The 22,681-nt window shown below is 44.3% G+C and overlaps 2 protein-coding genes across 2 annotated transcripts in view; one reads left to right on the forward strand and one right to left on the reverse strand.

Moving 5' to 3' along the window:
* Positions 1 to 2,729, reverse strand: part of CLN3 (CLN3 lysosomal/endosomal transmembrane protein, battenin) — a 29,527-nt gene extending 26,798 nt beyond the window's left edge. The window contains exons 1-2 of the mRNA XM_077447426.1: positions 2,607 to 2,729; positions 1,831 to 1,918 (exon numbers count right to left, since the gene is read on the reverse strand). Of these exons, the coding sequence (XP_077303552.1) occupies positions 1,831 to 1,918; positions 2,607 to 2,661 (143 nt within the window). The 5' untranslated portion in view covers positions 2,662 to 2,729. The remainder of the gene's footprint in view (positions 1 to 1,830; positions 1,919 to 2,606) is intronic.
* A 14,943-nt stretch (positions 2,730 to 17,672) lies between these two features.
* Positions 17,673 to 22,681, forward strand: part of LOC143925656 (uncharacterized) — a 42,993-nt gene continuing 37,984 nt past the window's right edge. The window contains exon 1 of the mRNA XM_077450121.1: positions 17,673 to 17,729. Coding sequence (XP_077306247.1) covers positions 17,673 to 17,729 — 57 coding nt within the window. The remainder of the gene's footprint in view (positions 17,730 to 22,681) is intronic.

Raw genomic sequence — 22,681 nt, forward strand, 5'->3', positions numbered from 1 at the left:
ACGTCACAGGTCCCAGATGATTGCGCGGCCAGTCACGGCGCGTGCATGCACAGCTGAGAGTAGGGGGAGAAGAGCGGGGCTCCCGGATTCCGATAAGCCCCCCTGCACGCAGACCCCGACAACCAACGGCCAGGGTTGCCGGGAAGAGGCCCTTGTCCTCAATAACATGGGCACAAGGTGCTATGGGGTGGGGGGGGGGGCGCAGGGCCTCCCCTTCCCCAAAGCACCCACCCATCTTCAGGGCACGTGGCCTGGTACGGTTCAGGGGGGGGGCGCTCGCTCGTCCCCACCCCCTTTCCAGACCGGCAGGGCTGCGTGCACGGATAAGGGTCTGGTATGGACTTTGGGGGGGGGGGGGGGCCCATGCCAGTCTAGCAAGGTGTCAATCTCGCCGATGGAGAAAATGAAACGGACTCAAAATTAACAGACTTTAGTCTGTGTGTGGGCAAGTCCATTCATTTGGAAAGTCCAGCGGACCTCCGCCAAAAGTTCGGTGGATTGTCTGCCCGAAAAGTTTGTGTGTGAACGTGTGGGGGCAAGTCGTGTTGCCCACACACGTTTGGAAAGTCCGGCAGACCTCCGCTGTAAAGTTCGCCGGATAGTCTGATCATGTGTACGCGGCATTAGCCTAAGTTCACACTGTGAACTGCACGTGAATCACACTGGGGTCGCAACACATCCCTGTGCAAATTGAGCCCATTCATTTAGAATGTCGCAAATCGCTCCACATCCGCATGAAAAATGGTGTGGCCAGCTTATTTTTTATTTTATTTTTATTTGCACTGGAACGGAATTGTATGGGTGTTTATACCCATGCGATCCGGTTCAGGCAAACTGCGCTTGCAACCTGCCTTTGGGTGTCGTTAACTTTCCACTGACACCCGCAGGAGATCACAGAACAAACGCACACAGAAATCGCTGCATTTCCCACACTGCATGAGTGTGATGCTGGGTTCATAGGTGCCATTGTGTCAGTTTGCTCTAGTGTGCATGAGCCGATGTCATTGGCACGTGCAGGGGACAGGGGATATCTCCTAAATACCTCCTGCACGGTTTAGGAGATATCCCACTAAGGTGCGCGTTAAAGGGGACGTACAGGTATGCCCATTTGTTCTGACGTACATCGTCGGGGCGCTGGTCGGCAAGCAAGGATGAGCTCCGGCGTGTTCGCAATCCCCATGTGCAGACCCCGCCAGGAAGTCGGCACTGATGTGCTAATCACAGGCAGTGAGACATTTCCCGATCTCTGCAGCCGCACATCGGGGGAAACGTCTCACTGCCTGTGATTAGCGCAGCAGTTCCGACTTCCTGGCGGGGTCTGCACGTGGAGATTGCGAACACGCCAGAGCTCATCCTTATCAGCAAGTGGTTAAGGATTCGATGGAGGACAGGCAGATTCCTCACCACTAAGGATGAGCTCAGGTGTGTTCGCATGCTGCACGTGCAGAGCCCGCCAGGAGGTCGGCTCAGCGCTGCGCTAATCACAGGCAGTGAGACATTTCGCCGATGCGTGGCTGCAGAGATCAGGCAATGTCTCACTGCCTGTGATTAGCGCAGCGCTGCGCCGACTTCCTGGCAGGCTCTGCACGTGGACCATGTGAACACGCCGGAGATCATCCCTACTCAGGACAGGTGTTGGTTTATGGGCATGGGTGCTCAATCTGTGGCCCTCCAGCTGTTGCGGAAACTGCATGTCCCATCATGTCTCTGCCTTTGGGAGTAATGCCTGTACCTATCAGCCTTTTGGGACTTGCGGTCCTGCAACAGCCGGAGGGCTGCAGGTTGAGCACCCATATAGTTTACAGACAGCCAAACAAAATCTGCACTTACCAAAACGCTGCCAAGTTCCTCCAGTGGGATCCAGTCTGCGCCTGCGGTGGTGGTGCTGATCCTTCTCCATTCCCGTCTTCCTCTGGCTCTATAAAATAAGACAGAGAAGGTCTATTAGAAGCCTAATTTATGACTATAGTACACTTGTCCTTTTATTAGAGCAAAAATTGCTCTGGTCACGAAGGGGCTAAAACATTCCGGAAGGCAAGTGGTTAAAGACCAGAATAAAAAAGATATATATATATTAATAATAATAATAATAATAATAATAATAATTAAAAAAAATTATATAATAATAGTAATAATAATAAAAAATAATAATAATAATAATATATATATATATATATATAAATTGAAAAAAATATATAATAATAAAAAAAATTATATATATATATATATATATATATATATATATATATATATATATATATATATATATATATTATAATAAAATAATAATAATAAGAATAAAAATAAATATATATTAAAACACACATTGATAGGAAATAATAACATTCTATTACACAGGATATGATCTAATAAGCAGAAAAAATGATACACTGTTAATAACAATAGCCGCTTACTGCGACAAAAACAAAAACAGGATAAGTCACCCAAATCTGCGAATGTCTCTGGGAATTTGTACCAGCTGGTGACTCTCCTCTCCGGCTACAACACACACCATACAAAGGCCACAAAGACATGCTGAGATTTGTAGTCCCACAACAGCCCCGTCCAGTTAGTATTACCCCCCAGCAGGGATCAGCCCCTCTCACCATCCCAGTCGGAGTCGGAGTTCCCCCCTCCAGTGTCGTACACCCTCCTCTCCATCTTCACCCTTCCAGCTCTGTGTATACACTCCACTTCCTGGAGGGGGAGGGCTCTTCCTGGTTCCTGGGCCCGCCCCTGTCTGGTTACTGTTGCCTGGGAATGGACGCTTTTAAAGGGCCAGTGTCCAGGGAATGTGTAGAGAGCCGCATCCTAGGATCCTAAGTCATAGAAGCATAGCTCCCAACTGTCCCTGATTTGTAGCAATGTCCCTCTGTCCCCCTTTGCCCCTTATTCCTCCTCATTTGTCCCTCATTTTGGTCTGATCTATATAGATGTATATAAAATTCACTTTTTATCCATCAAAAAGTGTTTCCCAGTGCTAAACCTTTCATCCGATTTCTAAATTTGTAATTCCCAATATCCAATATAAAGGAAGAGTAGTGGGGAAAAAAAAGCACTGGTAGGATTAACTAATCTTGTTTTGTTTTTTTGTACAAATCTCCTTAAAGCGGAAGTTCCGCCATTTTTTTTTTTTAAATCAGCAGCTACAAATACTGCAGCTGCTGACTTTTAAAATATGGACACTTACCCGCCCAGCGCACCCGCGATGTCAGCACCCGAAGCCGCTGCTGCCACCATCTTCGCTATGGGAATCAGGAAGAGAAGTCTTGCGGTTTCGCTTCCCGGTTCCCTACTGCGCGAGTTGCACTGCGCAATACGGACGGTCCTTGGGGTTTCTGGGATCCGCGTGTTTCCCAGCAGACAGCGGGAGGGGGGACAGGAAGTGGCGTAGTTGCCCGCAGATTCTGCCGATATCTACGCCCGAAAGTGGGTGCAAATGCCTGTATTATACAGGTATCTGCACCCCCCTTCCCCCTGAAAGGTGCCAACTGGGACACCGGAAGGGGGAGGGGGGGGGGTTCTGAAAAGCAGAGGTTCCTTTTTTGTGTGAGGACTGAGCCTCTTTCTGATATTTGTTTACATGTTTTTTTGCTAGAAAATGACTTAGAAAATTAGAAAATGACCCCCAAATATTATTTAAAAAAAAAATGATCCCCAAATATTATAAAATGGCGGTCATTGCAATGTTTTCTGTCACACTGTATTTGTGCAGCGGTCTTGCAAGCGCACTTTTTTTAAAAAAAATACACTTTTTGAATTAAAAATAAGACAGCAGTAAAGTTAGCCCAATTTATTTTTATATTGTGAAAGATAATGTTACGCCAAGTAAATTGATACCCAACGTGTCATGCTTCAAAATTGTGTCCACTCGTGGAACGGCGACAACATTTTATCATTAAAAATCTCCATAGGCGACGTTTAAAAAATTCTACAGGTTACATGTTTTGAGTTACAGAGGAGGTCTAGGGCTAGAATTATTGCCCTCACTCTACCGATCGCGACCATACCTCACATGTGTGGTTTAATCACCGTTTTCATATGCGGGCGCTACTCACGTATGCGTTTGCTTCTGCATACGAGCTCAGTGGGACGGGGCGCGTTTAAACAGTTTTTTTTCGTAATTATTTTACTTTTTTTTTTATACTGTTCTTTGAAGAAAAAAAAATGGTGTCACTTTTGTTCCTATTACAAGGAATGTAAACATCCCTTGTAATAGAAAAAAAGCATGACAGGTCCTCTTAAATATGAGATCTGGGGGGGTCAAAAAAACGTCACATCTCATTTACACTAAAATGCAATAAAAAAAAAGGCCCTTTAAGAGCTATGGGGGGAAGTGATGTTTTGACCCCGCTTCCCGCCTGCAATAATACGGAGATGGGGGGGGGGGGGGATCTTCCCCTAACTCGTCTCCATACCCAGGAAGAAGAAGGATCCGATCTACTCCACCGGTGCCGACGGCTCCGGTATTTTTTTGTATAAACTATACATATATTTTGCTAATAAATAACATTTCTAATCATATGAAATTAATAACAAGAGTCTCCCTTTACATCAGAGTCCCCGGAGTTTCCCTTTTGCATCTGAATCCGCAAGTTCCCTTCCATTGTAAGGGGGGACTCTGCACACTCTGATGTAAGGGAGAACTCTGGGGACTCTGATGTAAGGGAGAACTCTGGGGACTCTGATGTAAGGGAGAACTCTGGGGACTCTGATGTAAGGGAGAACTCTGGGGACTCTGATGTAAGGGAGAACTCTGGGGACTCTGATGTAAGGGAGAACTCTGGGTACTCTGATGTAAGGGAGAACTCCGGGTACTCTGATGTAAGGGAGAAAGAAGTCTGGGGACTCTGACATAAGGGATGCTCTGGGAACCCTGATTGAAGGAGGGGGGACACTGAGAACTCTGATGTACAGAGAGGACTCTGATGTAAGGGGGAACACAGTGGCCTCTGGTGTAAAGGGGAACTCTGATGTAAGGGGTGCTCTGAGAACCCTGATTTACCTTAGTGTACTCACTCAGAGGCAGGAGAGAGAAGGGGGGAGACTTCAGTCACAGATGGGGATGGATGGTGAGCTCACTCACCCCTTGGCAGTCAGCACCTCTCATCCAGATGTATCTGAGGCTGCTGGACTTCACATTTCTGGCCCCCACTTTCCTTTTCTGAGGCACAGCGCCAGGGATTGGAGTGTGGGCAGACACAGAGGGGTGGGGGTAGGAGGAAGAGGTGCAGATCAATGCCCTCTCTCCTCTCCTTTGGGTGATTTCTGTTATCATTATGATTTAAAAAGGATCCTAAAAACGATGTGATAATAAATGGCTTCATGTGATCGCTATCCTTAAATAAAAGAGTTTTTTTGGCATTTTCAGTCATATTTTCAATCATAATGCCAAAATTTCACAATTTCTACCAGGGTATGCAAACTTTTGAGCACGACTGTACATAGATCGATAGATATATGCTTGATCAATAAATAAATATATAGGTAGATATTAGATAGATAACATACCTCCCAATTCTCTCAGATGGGAATGAGGGACACCTATTAGCAAAAGTATGCAGGCATAGGACACGCCCCCTGCCACACCCCCCATCGCTCTTTAACCACTTCAGCCCCGGAAGGATTAACCCCCTTAACCAGTTCCCGACCAGCGCGCCCTGTTGTAAATCGGCAGAATGGGGCACGGCTGGGCAAATGGGCGTATCTGTACGCCCCTTTAAATTTTCTGCTGTGCCATCACATGCAGGCCGCCGGCCAGGACCTCCGTGAGCGTGATTGCGGGTCCCGCAGACTCGATCGCTGCGGGGATACCCGTGATCGCCTCACAGGGAGGAAGAACGGGGAGATGCTAATATAAACAAGCATTCTGCCTAGTGACAGGACACTGATCTCTGCTCCCTGTGATCAGAGCAGAGATCAGTGACGTGTCATACACAGCCACGCCCCCCCCCCACAGTTAGAAACACTCCCCAGGACACACTTAACCCCTACACTGCCCCCTAGTGGTTAACCCCCTTCACTGCCAGTGTCATTTACAAAGGAATCAGTGCATTTGTATAGCACTGATCCTTGTATAAATGACAATAGTCCCAAAAATGTCCGACGTGTCCGCCATAATGTCGCAGTCACGATAAAAATCGCTGATCACTGCCATTTCTAGTAAAAAATGTATATATATATATATATATATAGAAATAAAACTATCCCCTATTTTGTAAACGCTATAACTTTTGCGCAAACCAATCAATAAACGCTTATTGCGTTTTTTTGTTTTTTTTTACCAAAAATATGTAGAAGAATACGTATCGGCCTAAACTGAGGGAAAAAAACGTTTTTTTATATATTTTTGGGGATATTTATTATAGCAAAATTTAAAAAATAATGCGTTTTTTTCTTCAAAATTGTCGCAGTTTTTTTGTTTATAGCGCAAAAAAAATAAAAACTGCAGGGGTGATTAACTACCACCAAAAGAAAGCTCTATTTGTGGGAAAAAAAGGACGTCAATTTTGTTTGGGTGCCACGTCGCACGACCGCGCAATTGTCAGATAAATTGACGCAGTGCCAAATCGCAAAAAGTGCTCTGGTCAGGAAGGGGGTAAAATCCTCCGGGGCTGAAGCAGTTAATGACAAGGCCATTTTTTGCAATACGGCACTGCGTCATTTTAACTGACAATTGCGCGGTCGTGCAACGTTGTACCCAAACAAAATTGACATCCTTTTTTTTCCTGCACAAATAGAGCTTTCTTTTGGTGGTTTTTATTTTTTGCGCTATAAACAAAAAAAGACCAACAATTTTGAATTGAAAAAAAAAAAAACAATATTTTTTACTTTCTGCTAGAGAAAATTGAGTACTGTCCCTGATACTTATCTTATTTGCACTAACATACAAAAAAAAAATGTATAAAAAACTAATTTATTTATATAACAGTTTAGGCCAATATGTAATCTGCTACATTTTATTGCTAAAAAAAAAAAAAGAAAAAAAAGAAAAAAAAAATCGCATTAAGCATATATTGATTGGTTTGCACAAAAGTTACTGCGTCTACAAAATAGGGGATAGATTTATGGACTTTTTTTTTTTTTTTTTTATTGGTAATAAACGGTGATTTTTAGCAGGACTGCGACATTGCGGCAGACAAATTTGACCCCAAGTGACACTTTTGTGAGAACCAGGGACATTATTACACTGCACTGATCAATGTATACATGTCACTGGCAGGGAAGGGGTTAACTGTAGGGGACGATCAAGGGGTTAACTGTGTTCCCTGGGTGTGTTCTAACTGTGTGGGGCGGGGGGTGGGCTCACTGGGAAAACACAGAGATCGCTGTTCCTGATCAGTAGGGACAGCAGATCTCAGTATTGCCCCTCCATCAGAATGGGGATCCGCCTTGTTTACATAGGCAGATCCCCGTTCTGCCTCTCTGTACCGTGATCGCGGGTGGCCGGCGGCCATTGTGTCTGGCGGACACAAAGTGCGCATGGCGGGTGCGTGCTCACCCCCACTACCACATGCACGGACCAACGTATGGAAGCATTGGTTTGCACACATTTTCTCACTTCCTGTTTTTACTATGGGGGCAGGAAGTGATGATAAATCTCCCCAATGGGACACAGATGGGGAAAATTAAACTGACAAGGTTTATAAACCTCTCATGCTCTATCCAAAGTGAAAAAAAAAAGTTTTGCCTATAGTTGTACTTTAACCATTTCTTTCGCCGTTCCGGTTGGACATTCGACAGCCAACACAGGCCGGGCTGCGGTGCGATCCGTCACCCGCTGCGTCAACCGGACACAGCAGATGACAGATCAGTGTACCAGCCGCCGCCGGGACCATGTGATGGTTGTGACCAATCACAGCAGATCACACGACCATTGTACGCTATGGGTGACGTTCAGTCATGCCATCCATTGGGTACTATTGTGTCGATCTCTGTGATTGGTCACAGCGATTACATGGTGCAGACAGGGCCAACCACAGTCTATCTTACCATGTGATTAGCTGTGGCCAATCCCAGTAATGACAACAATACACAATGAATGAATCGATTTCATTCAATAAAAATGGTTGCTTATACCAGTGAATATCACTGGTATAACCAATCAAAGTATGTAAAAGGAAAATAAAAAAAATTATAAATCCTGATCACATTCCTTTCTATGGTAACACTGTATTGCTCTGGTCACAGAATGTTAAAAAAAAAATCTTAAAAAAGAAAAAAAAATTAACAAAAAAGAAGAAAAAATTGGAAAGAATTATTTCAATTATTTTTGTTTTGGCATACTGTCACCAGTCAGTGTCCCTGATCACCGCCTCGCCAGTTATATGATGAATCATTTTGGCCACTAGATGGAGCTGATGAAACAGGAATTAATCTATTATGCCACGTACACACAATCGAAAAATTCGGCCAGCAAAAGACTGATGAGAGCTTTTGGTTGAAAAATGCGATCGTGTGTACGCTCCATCTGACTTTTTTTCTGGCTGAATTTCAGCCAGCAAAAGATTGAGAGCAGGTTCTCAATTTTTAGGACGTAAAAAGTTCCTATGCGAAAATGCGATCGTGTGTGTGTGTATGCAATTCCGATGCGCAAAAACTCACGCATGCTCCGATTCAACTACGATACTGAAGCTATTTGGTTACTGGCTATTGAACTTCCTTTTTCTAGTCCCGTCCTACGTGTTGTACGTCACCGCGTTCTTGACCGTCGGAATTTGGTGTGACCGTGTGTAGGCAAGACAGCTTTAGCGAAATCCCACTGGGATTCCGTCGGGAAAACCATCAGAGCTTTTTCCACCCAAAATCCCGATCGTGTGTACGTGCCATTAGAATTAGAAAAAAAGGGAAAATTCCGTTCAGCTTGTGCAAATACTTCTAACATTCGGCAAACTTTTTTTATTCTTCTTATAAATAGACGCCCCTATTTTCGTGTTATAGATGGTCTAATAATTTTAAAATAAAGTTGGCCAAATGTCAGAAGTATTTGTGCAAGCTAAACAAAATTTTTCCTAGTACAGGAGCTGCAGAGATCCACAGCTCAGGTGGGAGAATCTGTCCACAGGACAACTATTATGCCCTGTACACGCGGTTGGAAATTGCGATTATGTTGCCGGAAAATCCGATCGTGTGTGGGCTCTATGGGATTTTTTCCGTCGGAATTTCCAACAGAAAAAGTTTGAGAGCTGGATGCACGCATGCTCAGAATAAATTATGAGGCGAACAGACAACAATACAGAAGTTGACCAAAGGGTGGCGGTAAAGAGCAGAAAACCTACGTGATTTGGTGAAAGTTGGCTGAAAAAATCCTGCTGTGTGTGTATACAATACAAGTTCACAGCCGACGCCCTTTGTACAAAAATCTACGGGAAAGTTTGTACAAAGTCCAATCGTTTGTATGAGGCTTTAGAAGAAAACCTGTTAGATTCTGCAAAAGACTTGAGACTGGGGCAGAGGTTCACCTTCCGGGAGGACAACGACCCGAAACATCCAGCCAGAGCTACAATGGAATGGTTTACATCAGGCTTTCTCAACCTTTTAACCCGGCCTAGAAGAACCCCAAAAATAATTTTTTATGTCTCGGGGAACCCTTACTAAAACCAAATCATCAGGGCTCGATAGGAACAATGCCCCTTATATTTGTGGTCAATAGGATGAATGCCCCCCTTAACCACTTGCTTACAGGGCACTTAAACACCTTTCTGCCCAGACCAATTTTCAGCTTTCGGTGCTCTCACAATTTGAATGACAATTACTCAGTCATGCAACACTGTACCCAAATGAATTTTTTGTCCTTTTTTTCCCACAAATAGAGCTTTCTTTTGGTGGTATTTGATCACCTCTGGGGTTTTTATTTTTTGCGCTATAAATGAAAAAAGACCGAAAATTTTGAAAAAAAACGCATATTTCTTTGTTTCTGTGACAGAATTATGCAAATTATTAATTTTTCTTCATAAATTTTGGTCACAATTTATACTGCTACATGTCTTTGGTAAAAATAACCCAAATTAGTGGATATTATTTGGTCTTTGTGAAAGTTAGAGAGTCTACAAGCTGTGGTGCGAATCGCACAAAATTGATCACATCTGATGTACTGGTGGCCGATCTCGCTTCTTGTGACCCGAACAAGTCAGGAAAGTACAAATACCCCCCAAATGACCCCTTTTTGGAAAGTAGACATTCCAAGGTATTTAGTAAGAGGCATAGTGAGCTTTTTGATGTTGTCATTTTTTCCCACAATTCTTTGCAAAATTAAGATTCTTTTTTTTTCCCCACAAAATTGTCACTGTAATAGGTTATTTCTCTCATGTGGCATGTGTATACCACAAATGACACCCCCCAAAAAATTCTGCTACTCCTCCTGAGTATTACAATACCACATGTGTGGGACTTTTTCACAGCCTGGCCACATAGAGAGGCCCAACATGCAGGTAGCGCCATCATGTGTTCTAGGAACATAAGTTACACATCTAACTTGTTGACTATTTATTACACTTTTGAAGCACCAGGACAATGACACGTGACACCGATGACAGATGGCACTGATACGTGGCAATGATGACACTTATACGTGGCACTGATGACAGATGGCACTAATATGTGGCACTGATGACAGATGGCACTAATATGTGGCACTGATGACGCGTGGCACTTATACGTGGCACTGATGACACGTGGCACTAATACGTGGCACTGATGACACGTGGCACTGAAACGTGGCACCGATGACAGATGGCACTAATACGTGGCACTAATATGTGCCACCGATGACAGATGGCACTAATACATGGCACCGATGACGCGTGACACTGATGACAGATGGCACTGATAAGTGGCATTGATGACACGTGACACTGACAACAGATGGCACGTGACACTGACAGGTGGCACTGATGACAAATGGCACTGATACGTGGCACTGATGACAGATGGCACTATGTGGCACTGATGACACGTGGCACTGACGGCAGGTGGCACTGGGGGCAGGTGGCACTGGGGGCAGGAGGCACTGGGGGCAGGTGGCACTGACGGCAGGTGGCACTGGGGTGGATGGCACTGGGGGCAGGTAGCACTGGGGTGGATGGCACTGGGGGCAGGTAGCACTGGGGTGGATGGCACTAGGGGCAGGTAGCACTGGGGTGGATGGCACTAGGGGCAGGTAGCACTGGGGTGGATGGCACTGGGGGCAGGTAGCACTGGGGTGGATGGCACTGGGGGCAGGTAGCACTGGGGTGGATGGCACTGGGGCAGATGGCACTGCTGGGGGCGGATGGCACTGCTGGGGGCGGATGGCACTGCTGGGGGCGGATGGCACTTTTTATTTCATTTTTTTTATTTATTTTTTTTCCACAATCAGAACGGCTGCCGCTGCAGCCGTTCATCTCTCCCCTCTCGCACTGTCTGTGCGAGGAAGGAGAGCGGCGCTGCGAGATGATCTCATATGTTTACATATGAGATCATCTCCCATTGGACACGCCGATCACGCTGTAAACGGCCGCTGTGATTGGCCGTTTACAGCGATCTGTGTTTGCCTGTCCCCGGGGGACACGGCGAACACAGAACTTCCGCGATGCGCGCCCGCGGCGGCGCGCATTGCGGAAGTAAACATCAGGGACGACCGCCCGGACGAACGCGCCTGCTCTACGGCCGTCATTCGGCTATAGGGCGGGCGCGAGGAGGTTAAAGAGGAAGTAAACCCTGATGGGTTTACTTCCTCTTTCATTCCCTGCAAAGACAAAGCATAATGGACTACTATGCATCGCATAATAGTCCACTATGTGTCACTTACCTGACACAGGAGCCAGCGAAGTCACCACTGTCCCCTGTAGTCCGGCGCATCCATCTTTTCGGTGGGGTCTCGCAGCTCCGCCGCTGTCACTCCGTTGTTGGAAATGCTGCGCTCAGTGCGCCTGCGCGCCGCTGTCTACGGCGCATGCGCCGTAGACAGCGGTGCCTGTCTTCAGGCAAATATCTCCTAAACCGTATTTAGGAGATATTTCTTGGACCTACAGGTAAGCCTTAATCTAGGCTTACCTGTAGGTCAAAGTGGTTTGTAAGGGTTTACAACCACTTTAAAGAGAAAGTAAATCCTGATGGGTTTACTTCCTCTTTGATTCCCTGCAATGGTAAAGCATAATGGACTACTATGCATCGCATCGCATAATAGTCCATTATGTGTCACTTACCTGACACAGGAGCCAGCGAAGTCACCGCTGTCCCCTTGCGTACGGAGCCTCCATCTTCTCGGTGGGTATCGCTGCTCCGGCGCTGTCATTCAACGGAGCCTCGATGACGTCACTCCCGCGCATTCGCACGGGAGCCGCCACTCGCATATCGCCGTTGACAGCGGCACGCTCAGTGCGCCTGCGCCGTAGACAGCGGTGCCTGTCTTTCGGCAAATATCTCCTACACCGTGTAGGTTTAGGAGATATTTCTTGGACCTACAGGTAAGCCTTAATCTAGGCTTACCTGTAGGTCAAAGTGGTTTGTAAGGGTTTACAACCACTTTAAAGTGGTGTTTAGAGCGCCACCCTTAAAGCGGTTGTATTGTATAGTCATATTTTTAACTTTGACCTACAGGAAAGCCTATAATAAGGCCTATAATAAGGCTTATCTGTAGGTAAAAAGAATATCTCCTAAACCTGTACGGTATGGTAGGGGATATTCCCCTCGCAATGAGCCGCTGACTTCAGCGGCGCATGCGCTTCGGTCACAAATACGGTTAAATACAGTTCAGGGGGGGGGGAATCATTTTTTCACATAGGGCCAGGCAGGTTTGGACAGCTTTTTTCTTTTATTAAATGAAATCATCACTTAAAAATGCATTTTGTATTTACTCGGGTTATCTTTGTGTAACATTAACATTTATTTGATGATCTGAATCAGTTAAGTGTGAGAAATAGGCAAAAAAAATCATTTAAATAAAGAGATAAGGAAGCGGGCAAATACTTTTTCACAATACTGTAATCTTGGAGGAAGATTGTGGTGGAAATGAATGGTCTGTTGGCATGGTCTTCCTAATGACACAGAAGAATGGCCGTTTTGTACTTTGGCAAGTTTTAAGAAACTTTGCTTATCTGCGATTTCCTAATAGAATTGGTATTTTCACCTACAGATCGCTGCCTTGTGACATGGCCGGTGTGTCATAACAGGATGTGGCTTTCAGCCTGCAATGCAACACACTTATGTTTATAGACTGACCGCTGTATCCCAGCATGCGCTGCGCAGCTCGCAGGCCTGAGCGTATGGGCTTCCTGTATATAATGATATAAAGATACCCTGCATCGGTCAGAATTAATACAGTGCCTTGGAAAAGTATTCATACCCCTTGATTTTTTTTCCGCATTTTGTCACGTTACAACCAGAATTGTGTGATTTTTTTTTTTTTGTAATAGACCAACACAAAGTGGCACATAATTGTGAAGTGGAAGGAAAATGATAAATGGTTTTCAATTTTTTTTCAAATAAATATGTGAAAAGTGTGGGGGGTACATTTGTATGGCGCCCCCCGGAGTCAATACTTTGTAGAACCGCCTTTCACTGCAATTACAGCTGCAAGTCTTTTTGGGGATGTCTCTACCAGCTTTGCACATCATGAAAGTGACATTTTTGCCCATTCTTCTCTGCAAAATATCTCAAGCTCTGTCAGATTGGATGGAGAGCGTCTGTGAACAGCAATTTTCAAGTCTTGCCACAGATTCTCGATTGGATTTAGGTCTAGACTTTGACTGGGCCATTCTAACACACGGTCGGAAATTCCGACGTAAACTATTATATTGTCGGAAAATCCGATCGTGTGTGGGCTCTATCGGACTTTTTCCGTTGGAGATCTTAAATTTTACGCCAACAAAATCCGATCGGACTTTTTCTGATCGATTGTAGAGAATTTTCAGATCGGACAAAGTGCCACGCATGCTCAGATCCAAGTACGAGAGCAAAGCTATTGGCTACTAGGCTGAACGTAGTCCTGTCGGAACGAACGAATGTCATCACGGTCCAAACGATCGGATCTTCCGACAGCTTTGTCCGACCGTGTGTATGCAACACCAGTTTCGGACAAAATCCGTCTGAAAAAATCCGACGGATTTTGTGGTCGGAATTCCCGACCGTGTGTACAAGGGCTAACACATGAATATGCTTTGATCTAATCCCGCCATTCTCATCCAGGGTTCTGTGGAGCCCTGGGGTTCCTCCGGAGGTTGCTAGGGGTTTCCTTGAGCTGTGGCTGATGAACCACCTATTTGATGGTGCCTACAGAGAGTGCCGGGACAAGGCCATCCAGCACCCAGGGCAAATATGCCAAACTGCGCCCCCTTTCCCTTAGAGTTAGGGTCAGGGTGCCCCCTACCCCTGCAATAAACCATTGCGCCAGGGGCAGCCCTCCCTCCTGCCCACCCCTTGTCCCGGCCCTGCCTACAGAGTTCAAGGTTCAGCACCACTTAGCAAAGCCCAGCAGCGTGACACCAAATATCTTTTTAGCTGTCTTTTTTTTTTTTTTTTTTACACCTGTAAGGGAAAAGACATAATGAGCTAGTATGCACCGTATACGTGGAAGTCGGGGTAAATGATGTGGGGGGAGGGGTTTGGAATCGCATCCTGATGGTGATTAAATCTCAAAAATTTTTCTTAGCCTGGATTATGTTTAAATTGAGGTTTGGGGTTTGTAGTCTCTTTTTTTTTGTTGTCATTAAAGTATGTTTCTTTCTACAGTATGTTATCTTCTCAGGAAATGGTTTTCTTTACTTGCTGATGTAAGCGCGCTTTTTTGTTTAGTTGTTTATTTTTATGTAAATATTATTTTCTTAATAAGCTGTATGTTTGTAAGATTTTTTTAATAAACAAAAATGTACAGAATCACAGTATATATGTTATATATAAAATTATATGCAAAGTGGTTGGAGGGGAAGCTTCGGAATGGCAAAGGGGTTTTTATTACAAATGAAGTGAGCAGACTGCAGTTCCTCTTTAACAGTGGACAGTGCAGTCTGGAGTCAGTCTGTCAACTTAGAGAAGGGAATCGGGAGGAGGAGAAAGGAGCAGGAGAGTGCCTTGCTATCCTAGCCTATGGAATGTGTGTTTCTATCAGGACCAGGACTGGGGGGGGGGGGAGGGGGTGGGGGCTGTGTTGAGGTGCTTGCAGTGTCACACCTGTCAGAAGGAGAAGTGGATGATAGCTGCTGTTGGATAAAGGATTCAGCTTTTTCCCCCCTGCAGGCTGCATGGGGCAGAAAAGAGCTGGCGCTGAGCTAGAACCATTCTCAGTCTCAGCGGGGCACTGCTGAGGAAGGCGTGTGGACTGTGTCCTTCTTCCTCCCTCCCCCTGTCATGGGACTTGTCACAATACTTAAGAGGGGAAGGACACGCTGTGAGTGAGTACTGATCTCCCAGTACAAGGGGGGGAAAGTGAAGGGGGCAACAACTCAGGCGCATGTGGACACCTGATGTAAAGGGGGACTCTATTGGGGACACCTGATGTAAAGAGGAGACTTTACTGGCCACTTGATGTAAAGGGGAACTCTACTGGGGACACTTGATGTAAGGGGACACTTTACTGAGGACACTTGATGTAAGGGGGGACTCTACTGGGGACACTTGATGTAAGGGGAGTCTTTACTGGGGACACTTGATGCAAGGGGGACTCTACTGGGAACACCTGATATAAAGGGAGACACTACTGGGGGCACCTGATGTAAAATAGGACAACTGGTGTAAAGGATGACTCTATTGGGGAAACTTGATGTAAAGGGGGACACTACTGGGGACAACTGATGTAAAGGATGACTCTACTGGGGACACCGGCTGTAAAGGGGGACTCTATTGGGGACACCGGATGTAAAGGGGGACTCTACTGGGGACACCGGATGTAAAGGGGGACTCTACTGGGGACACCGGATGTAAAGGGGGACACTACTGGGGACATCTGATGTAAAGGAGAACTTTACCGGGGACACCTGATGTAAAGGGGGACTCTACTGGGGACACCTGATATAAAGGGGGACTCTACTGGGGACACCTGATGTAAATGGGACTCTACTGGGGACATCTGATGTAAAGGGGGAGTCTACTGGGGACACCTGATGTAAAGGGGGACACTACTGGGGACACCTGATGTAAAGGGGTACGCTACTGGGGACACCTGATGTAAAGGGGTACTCTACTGGGGACACCTGATGTAAAGGGGGACTCTCTTGGGGACACCTGATGTAAAATAGGACACTATTGGGGACACCTGATGTAAAGGAGGACTCTTTCGGGGACACCTGATGTAAAGGAGGACTCTACTGGGGACACCTGATGTAAAGGGGGACTCTACTGGTGACACCTGATGTAAAATAGGACACTATTAGGGACAATGTAAATGTAAAGGAGGACTTTATTGGGGACACCTGATGTAAAAGAGGACTTTATAGGGGACACCTGATGTAAAGGAGGACTTTATAGGGGACACTTGATGTAAAGGATGACTCTACTGGGGACACCTGATGTAAAGGGGGACACTACTGGGGACAGCTGATGTAAAGGTGGACTCTCCTGGGGACACCTGATGTAAAGGGGGACTCATTTGGGGACACCTGATGTAAAGGAGGACTCATTTGGGGACACCTGATGTAAAGGGGGACACTACTGGGGACAGCTGATGTAAAGGGGGACTCTACTGAGGACACCTGATGTAAAGGGGGACTCTGCTGGGGACACCTGATGTAAAGGGGGACACTACTGGGGACATCTGATGTAAAGGGGGACACTACTGGGGACACCTGATGTAAAGGGGGAATCTGCAGAGGACATCTGATGTAAAGGGGGACACTACTGGGGACAGCTGATGTAAAGGTGGACTCTCCTGGGGACACCTGATGTAAAGGGGGACTCATTTGGGGACACCTGATGTAAAGGAGGACTCATTTGGGGACACCTGATGTAAAGGGGGACACTACTGGGGACAGCTGATGTAAAGGGGGACTCTACTGAGGACACCTGATGTAAAGGGGGACTCTACTGAGGACACCTGATGTAAAGGGGGACACTACTGGGGACATCTGATGTAAAGGGGGACACTACTGGGGACACCTGATGTAAAGGGGGAATCTGCAGAGGACATCTGATGTAAAGGGTGACTCTACTGGGGACACCTGATGTAAAGGGGGAATTTATTGGGTACATCTGATGTAAGGGGGTTCTCTACAGAGGACTCCAGATGGTGGGGTGAGGTGCAATTCGCCATCTTTGCCCTGGGTGCTGGATGACCTTATCCCGGCACTGGCTTCTATTGATGCACACAGTGTAGGTATACATAACTCTAGTCCCTGCATGCAAGGGTGGCTCCATAGAATGCTGCAAGAGAAAGGAGTCACCCTGAAACAGGCAAACCCGGGGCAGCGGCCATGACAGCTTAAACTGGAACACCGGCGAAGATTAGAAGATAAAGAAGGTGCGTACACATTAAGTGGAAGCACCTAATACATTTTAATAACACTCTAATGTGCCTGTAAGGTGCAGGCCTCCAGCAGTGAATGGGTTATGCAGATTTGAAGAGGAAGTGCAATCTGTAGAAGGAGAAATAACAGTGAAGTTACACATTGTTTGTGGTTTATGGCCACTTCCCGCACACAAGTCTCATCAAACAGACGCAGGGGCAGAGACGGCCGTGAGACAGCGCAGGGTCTGCAAGCAGCATGGAGTTCCTGCAGCGGCATCTCCCGCGGGTCTACCAGGCTGTACAGGATGCTCTGGTGAGTGGAGGGGCAGAAGGGGGTGGGGTCTGAGGATTGGGGCGGTGTGGTCTTTCAGTCAGTGGCTTGTGATCCCCATGTTGCACTAGAATACCCTCTGATGTTGCTCCTGAACCTTTCACTTTTTAAATCCCCAGCTTGTCTGAACCGATGTTATGTTGCAATTCTTACAGAGCATGAAGCCGGAGTCTCAATTGGGGGGTGGAAATAGCATAGGGGGCACTAAAAGGAACTTTGTTTAAAGTGTAGCTAAAGCCAAACATATATATATATATATATATATATATATATATATATATATATATATATCTTTGAATGCAGTGTGGAAAAGTTGGGATTGTTTTGCAGCCTGTGTCCCCATCAGAAGATTTTCTTTCACTTCCTGTTCTGGAAGCACAAGAGGAAGGACCTCTCCCAAACGTGAGAGGAAACCTCTTTTAGTTGTCACTGAAACAAGTGTTTCCCTCGGTGTTACTTTCATTGACTAAATTAATACTATTTTAGTCTACTAAAATGCGCCTAAAACTAAGAAAATTCATATGACTAAAATACGACTAAAATTTTATTCAAAAGACTATAACTAAAACTAAAGTGAATTTATATCTCAACGGCTAAATCTGTGTCTGTGGTGTATGTTCGAATCTTAATACCATAAATAATAAACATGTTATTAGATTTTTTTTACTCCATAGAATGTTTTTGCATTTCTAAAGAAATAATGCATTCAAATTTAACTAAAAACCATTTGATTTTAGTTGACTAAAATACGACTAAAACTAAAACAACTCAGATGACTAAAATTTGACAAAAACTGAAATGGCATTTTAGTCGAAAGACTATAACTAAAACGAAAATCGAAATTTGATGTCAAAATTAACACTGGTCTCCATTGGAAATTTTTCCCTGTTTTCTTTTGTTCCATGACATGAGAGAGGGGAATCTCCCCAGTGGGGACACAGACAACCATAAAAATCCACATAGGACAAGGAAGAGAATTACCCTTTAAAATTCCAGAATGGTATTTTATTTAAAAATCGCCAAGGAAACACCAACGCGTTTTGGGGGCTGTTAGATTACTCCTTTTTCAGGGCTCTAAGTATAGAAAACTGGGAATATAATCAATATCTTATCTAAATGATATTATACTGTTCATTTATTTCATTTCATTTATACTTTTCATTTATTTCACCCACCAAGCATGGATTAATACAGAAAAAGAAATAAATAAAATATATTATAGAAAAAAAAAAAACTCTCGAAAAATAGTAACAAATATAATCAACATCTTTTCTAGATTATTATTATTTTTTTTTATCATACCCCCCCCCCCAATTAAAAAAATATATATTATTATTATTTTTTTGAAATTCCTAGAAATAATAATACTATATATTATTTAAAAAAATATATATTTTCAAGGAAGGATTAACACAGAAAAATAATTATGACTATGATATAAAAAAAACTCAAAAAAAATAATAACAGATAATTATACAGTACTTTTTTTTTTTTTTCAACACAAAGAAACTTACTGAGTTGGCAAAAATAAAAAAAAATATATATACAGTACTTTTAATACATTTTATTTTCAAGTACTGATTAAAGAGGAACGGCAGCCTGCTCACATCATTTATAATAAAAACATCTTTGCCATTCTGAAGCTTCTCTCCAACCATTTTAAAATCACTTCAATACCCCACATAGTCAAATGACGTTCTTTTAGCCCGGGCGAGACGTTATGACATCACGCCCGGCTTCCCGGATGCAAGCAAAGCTGCGACCGCGGCTGTCAGCACAAGATCGGTGAATTTTATCTTTCTCGATCTCATGCTTTCCAGCCTTGAGGTCTTATAGACCCCGCATCTCTCCATAAAGAGGACCTGTCACGATAGATTCCTATTACAAGGGATGTTTACATTCCTTGTAATAGGAATAAAAGTGATCAAAAAAAAAAAAATAAGTAAAAAAAAAAAAGTGTAAAAAAAAAAAAAAAAATTAAGTAAAATAAAAAATAAAATAATACATTTTTTTTTTAAATGCCCTTGTCCCCAGTAGCTAGCGCACAGAAGCGAACGCACACAAATGTAAACGCCGTTCAAACCACACATGTGAGGTATTGCCGCGTGCGTACAACAATTCGAGTGCCAGACCTCCTCTGTAACTCTAAACTGGTAACCTGTAAACATTTTCAAAACGTCGCCTATGGAGATTTTTAAGTACTGAAGTTTGGCGCCATTCCACGAGTGTGCGCAATTTTAAAGCGGGGCATGTTAGGTATCTATTTACTCACCGTAACATTATCTTTCACATTATACAAACAAATTGGGCTAACTTTACTGTTTTGTTATTTTTTTAATGCGTGAAACCGTTTCTTTTCCAAAAAAAAGGCATTTGAAAAATTATTACGCAAATACCGTGTGGGATAAAAAGTTGCAACGACCGCCATTTTATTCCCTAGGGTGTCTGATCAAAAAAAGCAAAAAAAATTATGCTTTTTACATGTAGGAGAGAAGTGCCAGAATAGGCCCGATATTGAAATGGGTGGGCAGCTGAAGCTGCTGCCTGTTCACTTCCTGGATTTACACAGATGCACACACACACACAGGCACATACAGACACACACACAGGCACATACAGACACACACACAGGCAGGCACACACACACACAGGCACACACACAGGCACACGCACACACAGGCACACACACACAGGCACATACAGACACACACACAGGCAGGCACACACACACACAGGCACACACACAGGCACACGCACACACAGGCACACACACACAGGCACACACACACACAGGCACACACACACAGGCACAGGCACACGCACACACAGGCACACGCACACACAGGCACACACACACAAGCACACACAGGCACACACACACACAGGCACACACAGACCCAAACACACAGGCACACACACAGGCACACGCACACACAGGCACACACACACAGGCACACACACACACAGGCACACACACACAGGCACACGCACACACAGGCACACGCACACACAGGCACACGCACACACACACAAGCACACACAGGCACACACACACACACACACAGGCACACACAGACCCAAACACACAGGCACACACACACACAGGCACACACACACAGGCACAGGCACACACAGGCACACGCACACACAGGCACACGCACACACAGACACACACACACAAGCACACACAGGCACACACACACACACACACACACACACAGGCACACACAGACCCAAACACACAGGCACACACAGACACACACAGGCAGGCACACACACAGGCACACACACACACACAGGCACACACGCACAAACGCAGGCACATACAAACACACACACAGGCAGGCACACACACACAGGCACACATACATACACACGGGCACACACACACACAGACACAGGCACACACACACACACACAGAGGCACAGCTCTGCAGCTCTTATTGGTCCTCTTATGACTCAATCCCCATCCCTCTTCATAGCCCAACTCTCAGGAGAGTGAGAGAGAGCTGCGCATAATGTCATAAGCCTAATGACCACACAAGCTGTATAAGGTATTTACTGGCAGAAAAAAATATATTTTACTATCTAAAGTTAAAACAGCAACAAGGGCAGAAGATTTATAGATGGAAAGATGGAAAAAAAAATGACTGAAGGTCCGCTTTAATAAAGAAAAATGTTTATAAAAATTGTTAAACAAAAAAACCTCTAACAAATACCATCTTCCTCTTTTGCATCATTTGAGTGATTAATTGTATCTGTGCTGTCAGATCTTATGTTTGATATTCACAGTTCTATCTTGAATTTTCTATTTTAGAAGATTTATATATATATATTTTAACATCTTATATGCTTTGTGATGAGATTTTTGTGTATTTTATCTTGTACCTGTTTTGCACTTTTTTCATGACTGAAAACAATAAAAACGAAGGGGAAAAAAATTCATTAATAGTAATTCATGGAATTGTATATAGTAAAACTTCCACATACAGTATAGTGATAGTATAAGATCCATGTAAATAATAGTATGTACTCATATATACATATACATACATACATATATACATATATATATATATATATATATATATATATATATATATATATATATATGTGTGTGTGTGTTTTCATATCACTTTTGGTATTCGGATGATATATAGGTTCAGCTCTTTGATAAATTGTTAAACTGCAGTGCAGAAACACGCCTTTGTTTAAAAATATAAGATCTATGTGAATTTAGAAATACTTCTTCTAGACTATAATGATTAAAAAGTGAGATGAAATAAGATGCAAAAAAAAAAAAGAAATAATAGTAAAATAAAATAAAAACATTTAAAATAAATATTATCCTTTCTGCTATATTTACTTTTGCCCTACAGAAGTCCTAGGACAATAGCTGCCAGTTGTCCCCGATATACATCTTTTAATACACATTGGCTAATTTAAAACTCCTCCCCCTATTTGAAGAATTATTGATCAATAAAACTTGACAGGGTTCTTAACTTTTCCTAATCTAGGCAAAAATCCATAAGTAACTTTTGTCTATAGATACACTTTAACCACTTGCTGACCAGCGCACAACAATATACGTCGGCACAATGGCAGGGCTGCGCAAATGTGCATACCTGTACGTCCTCTTTAAGACGCCCGCTGCATACTCCGTGACTGTGCCCGCCGGTCCCGCGGACTCGAAGTCCTCCGGTGTCGCGCAATCGTGTCACGGAGCGGCAGTACAGGGGGATGTCTATGTAAACAAGGCATTTCCCCATTCTGCCTAGTTACAAAACAGAGATCTATTACTCCCTGTGATCGGGAGCATTGATCCCTGTCATGTCAATGGTAGCCCATCCCCCCCACAGTTAGAATCACTCCCTAGGACACACTTAACCCCTTGATCCCCCACTGGTGTTTAAAGTGGAGGGCCACTCTAAAAA

The sequence above is a fragment of the Lithobates pipiens genome, unplaced genomic scaffold, assembly GCF_037356315.1.
Source record: "Lithobates pipiens isolate NorthernLeopardFrog02 unplaced genomic scaffold, aLitPip1_a1.2 Scaffold_22, whole genome shotgun sequence".
NCBI lineage: Eukaryota > Metazoa > Chordata > Amphibia > Anura > Ranidae > Lithobates > Lithobates pipiens.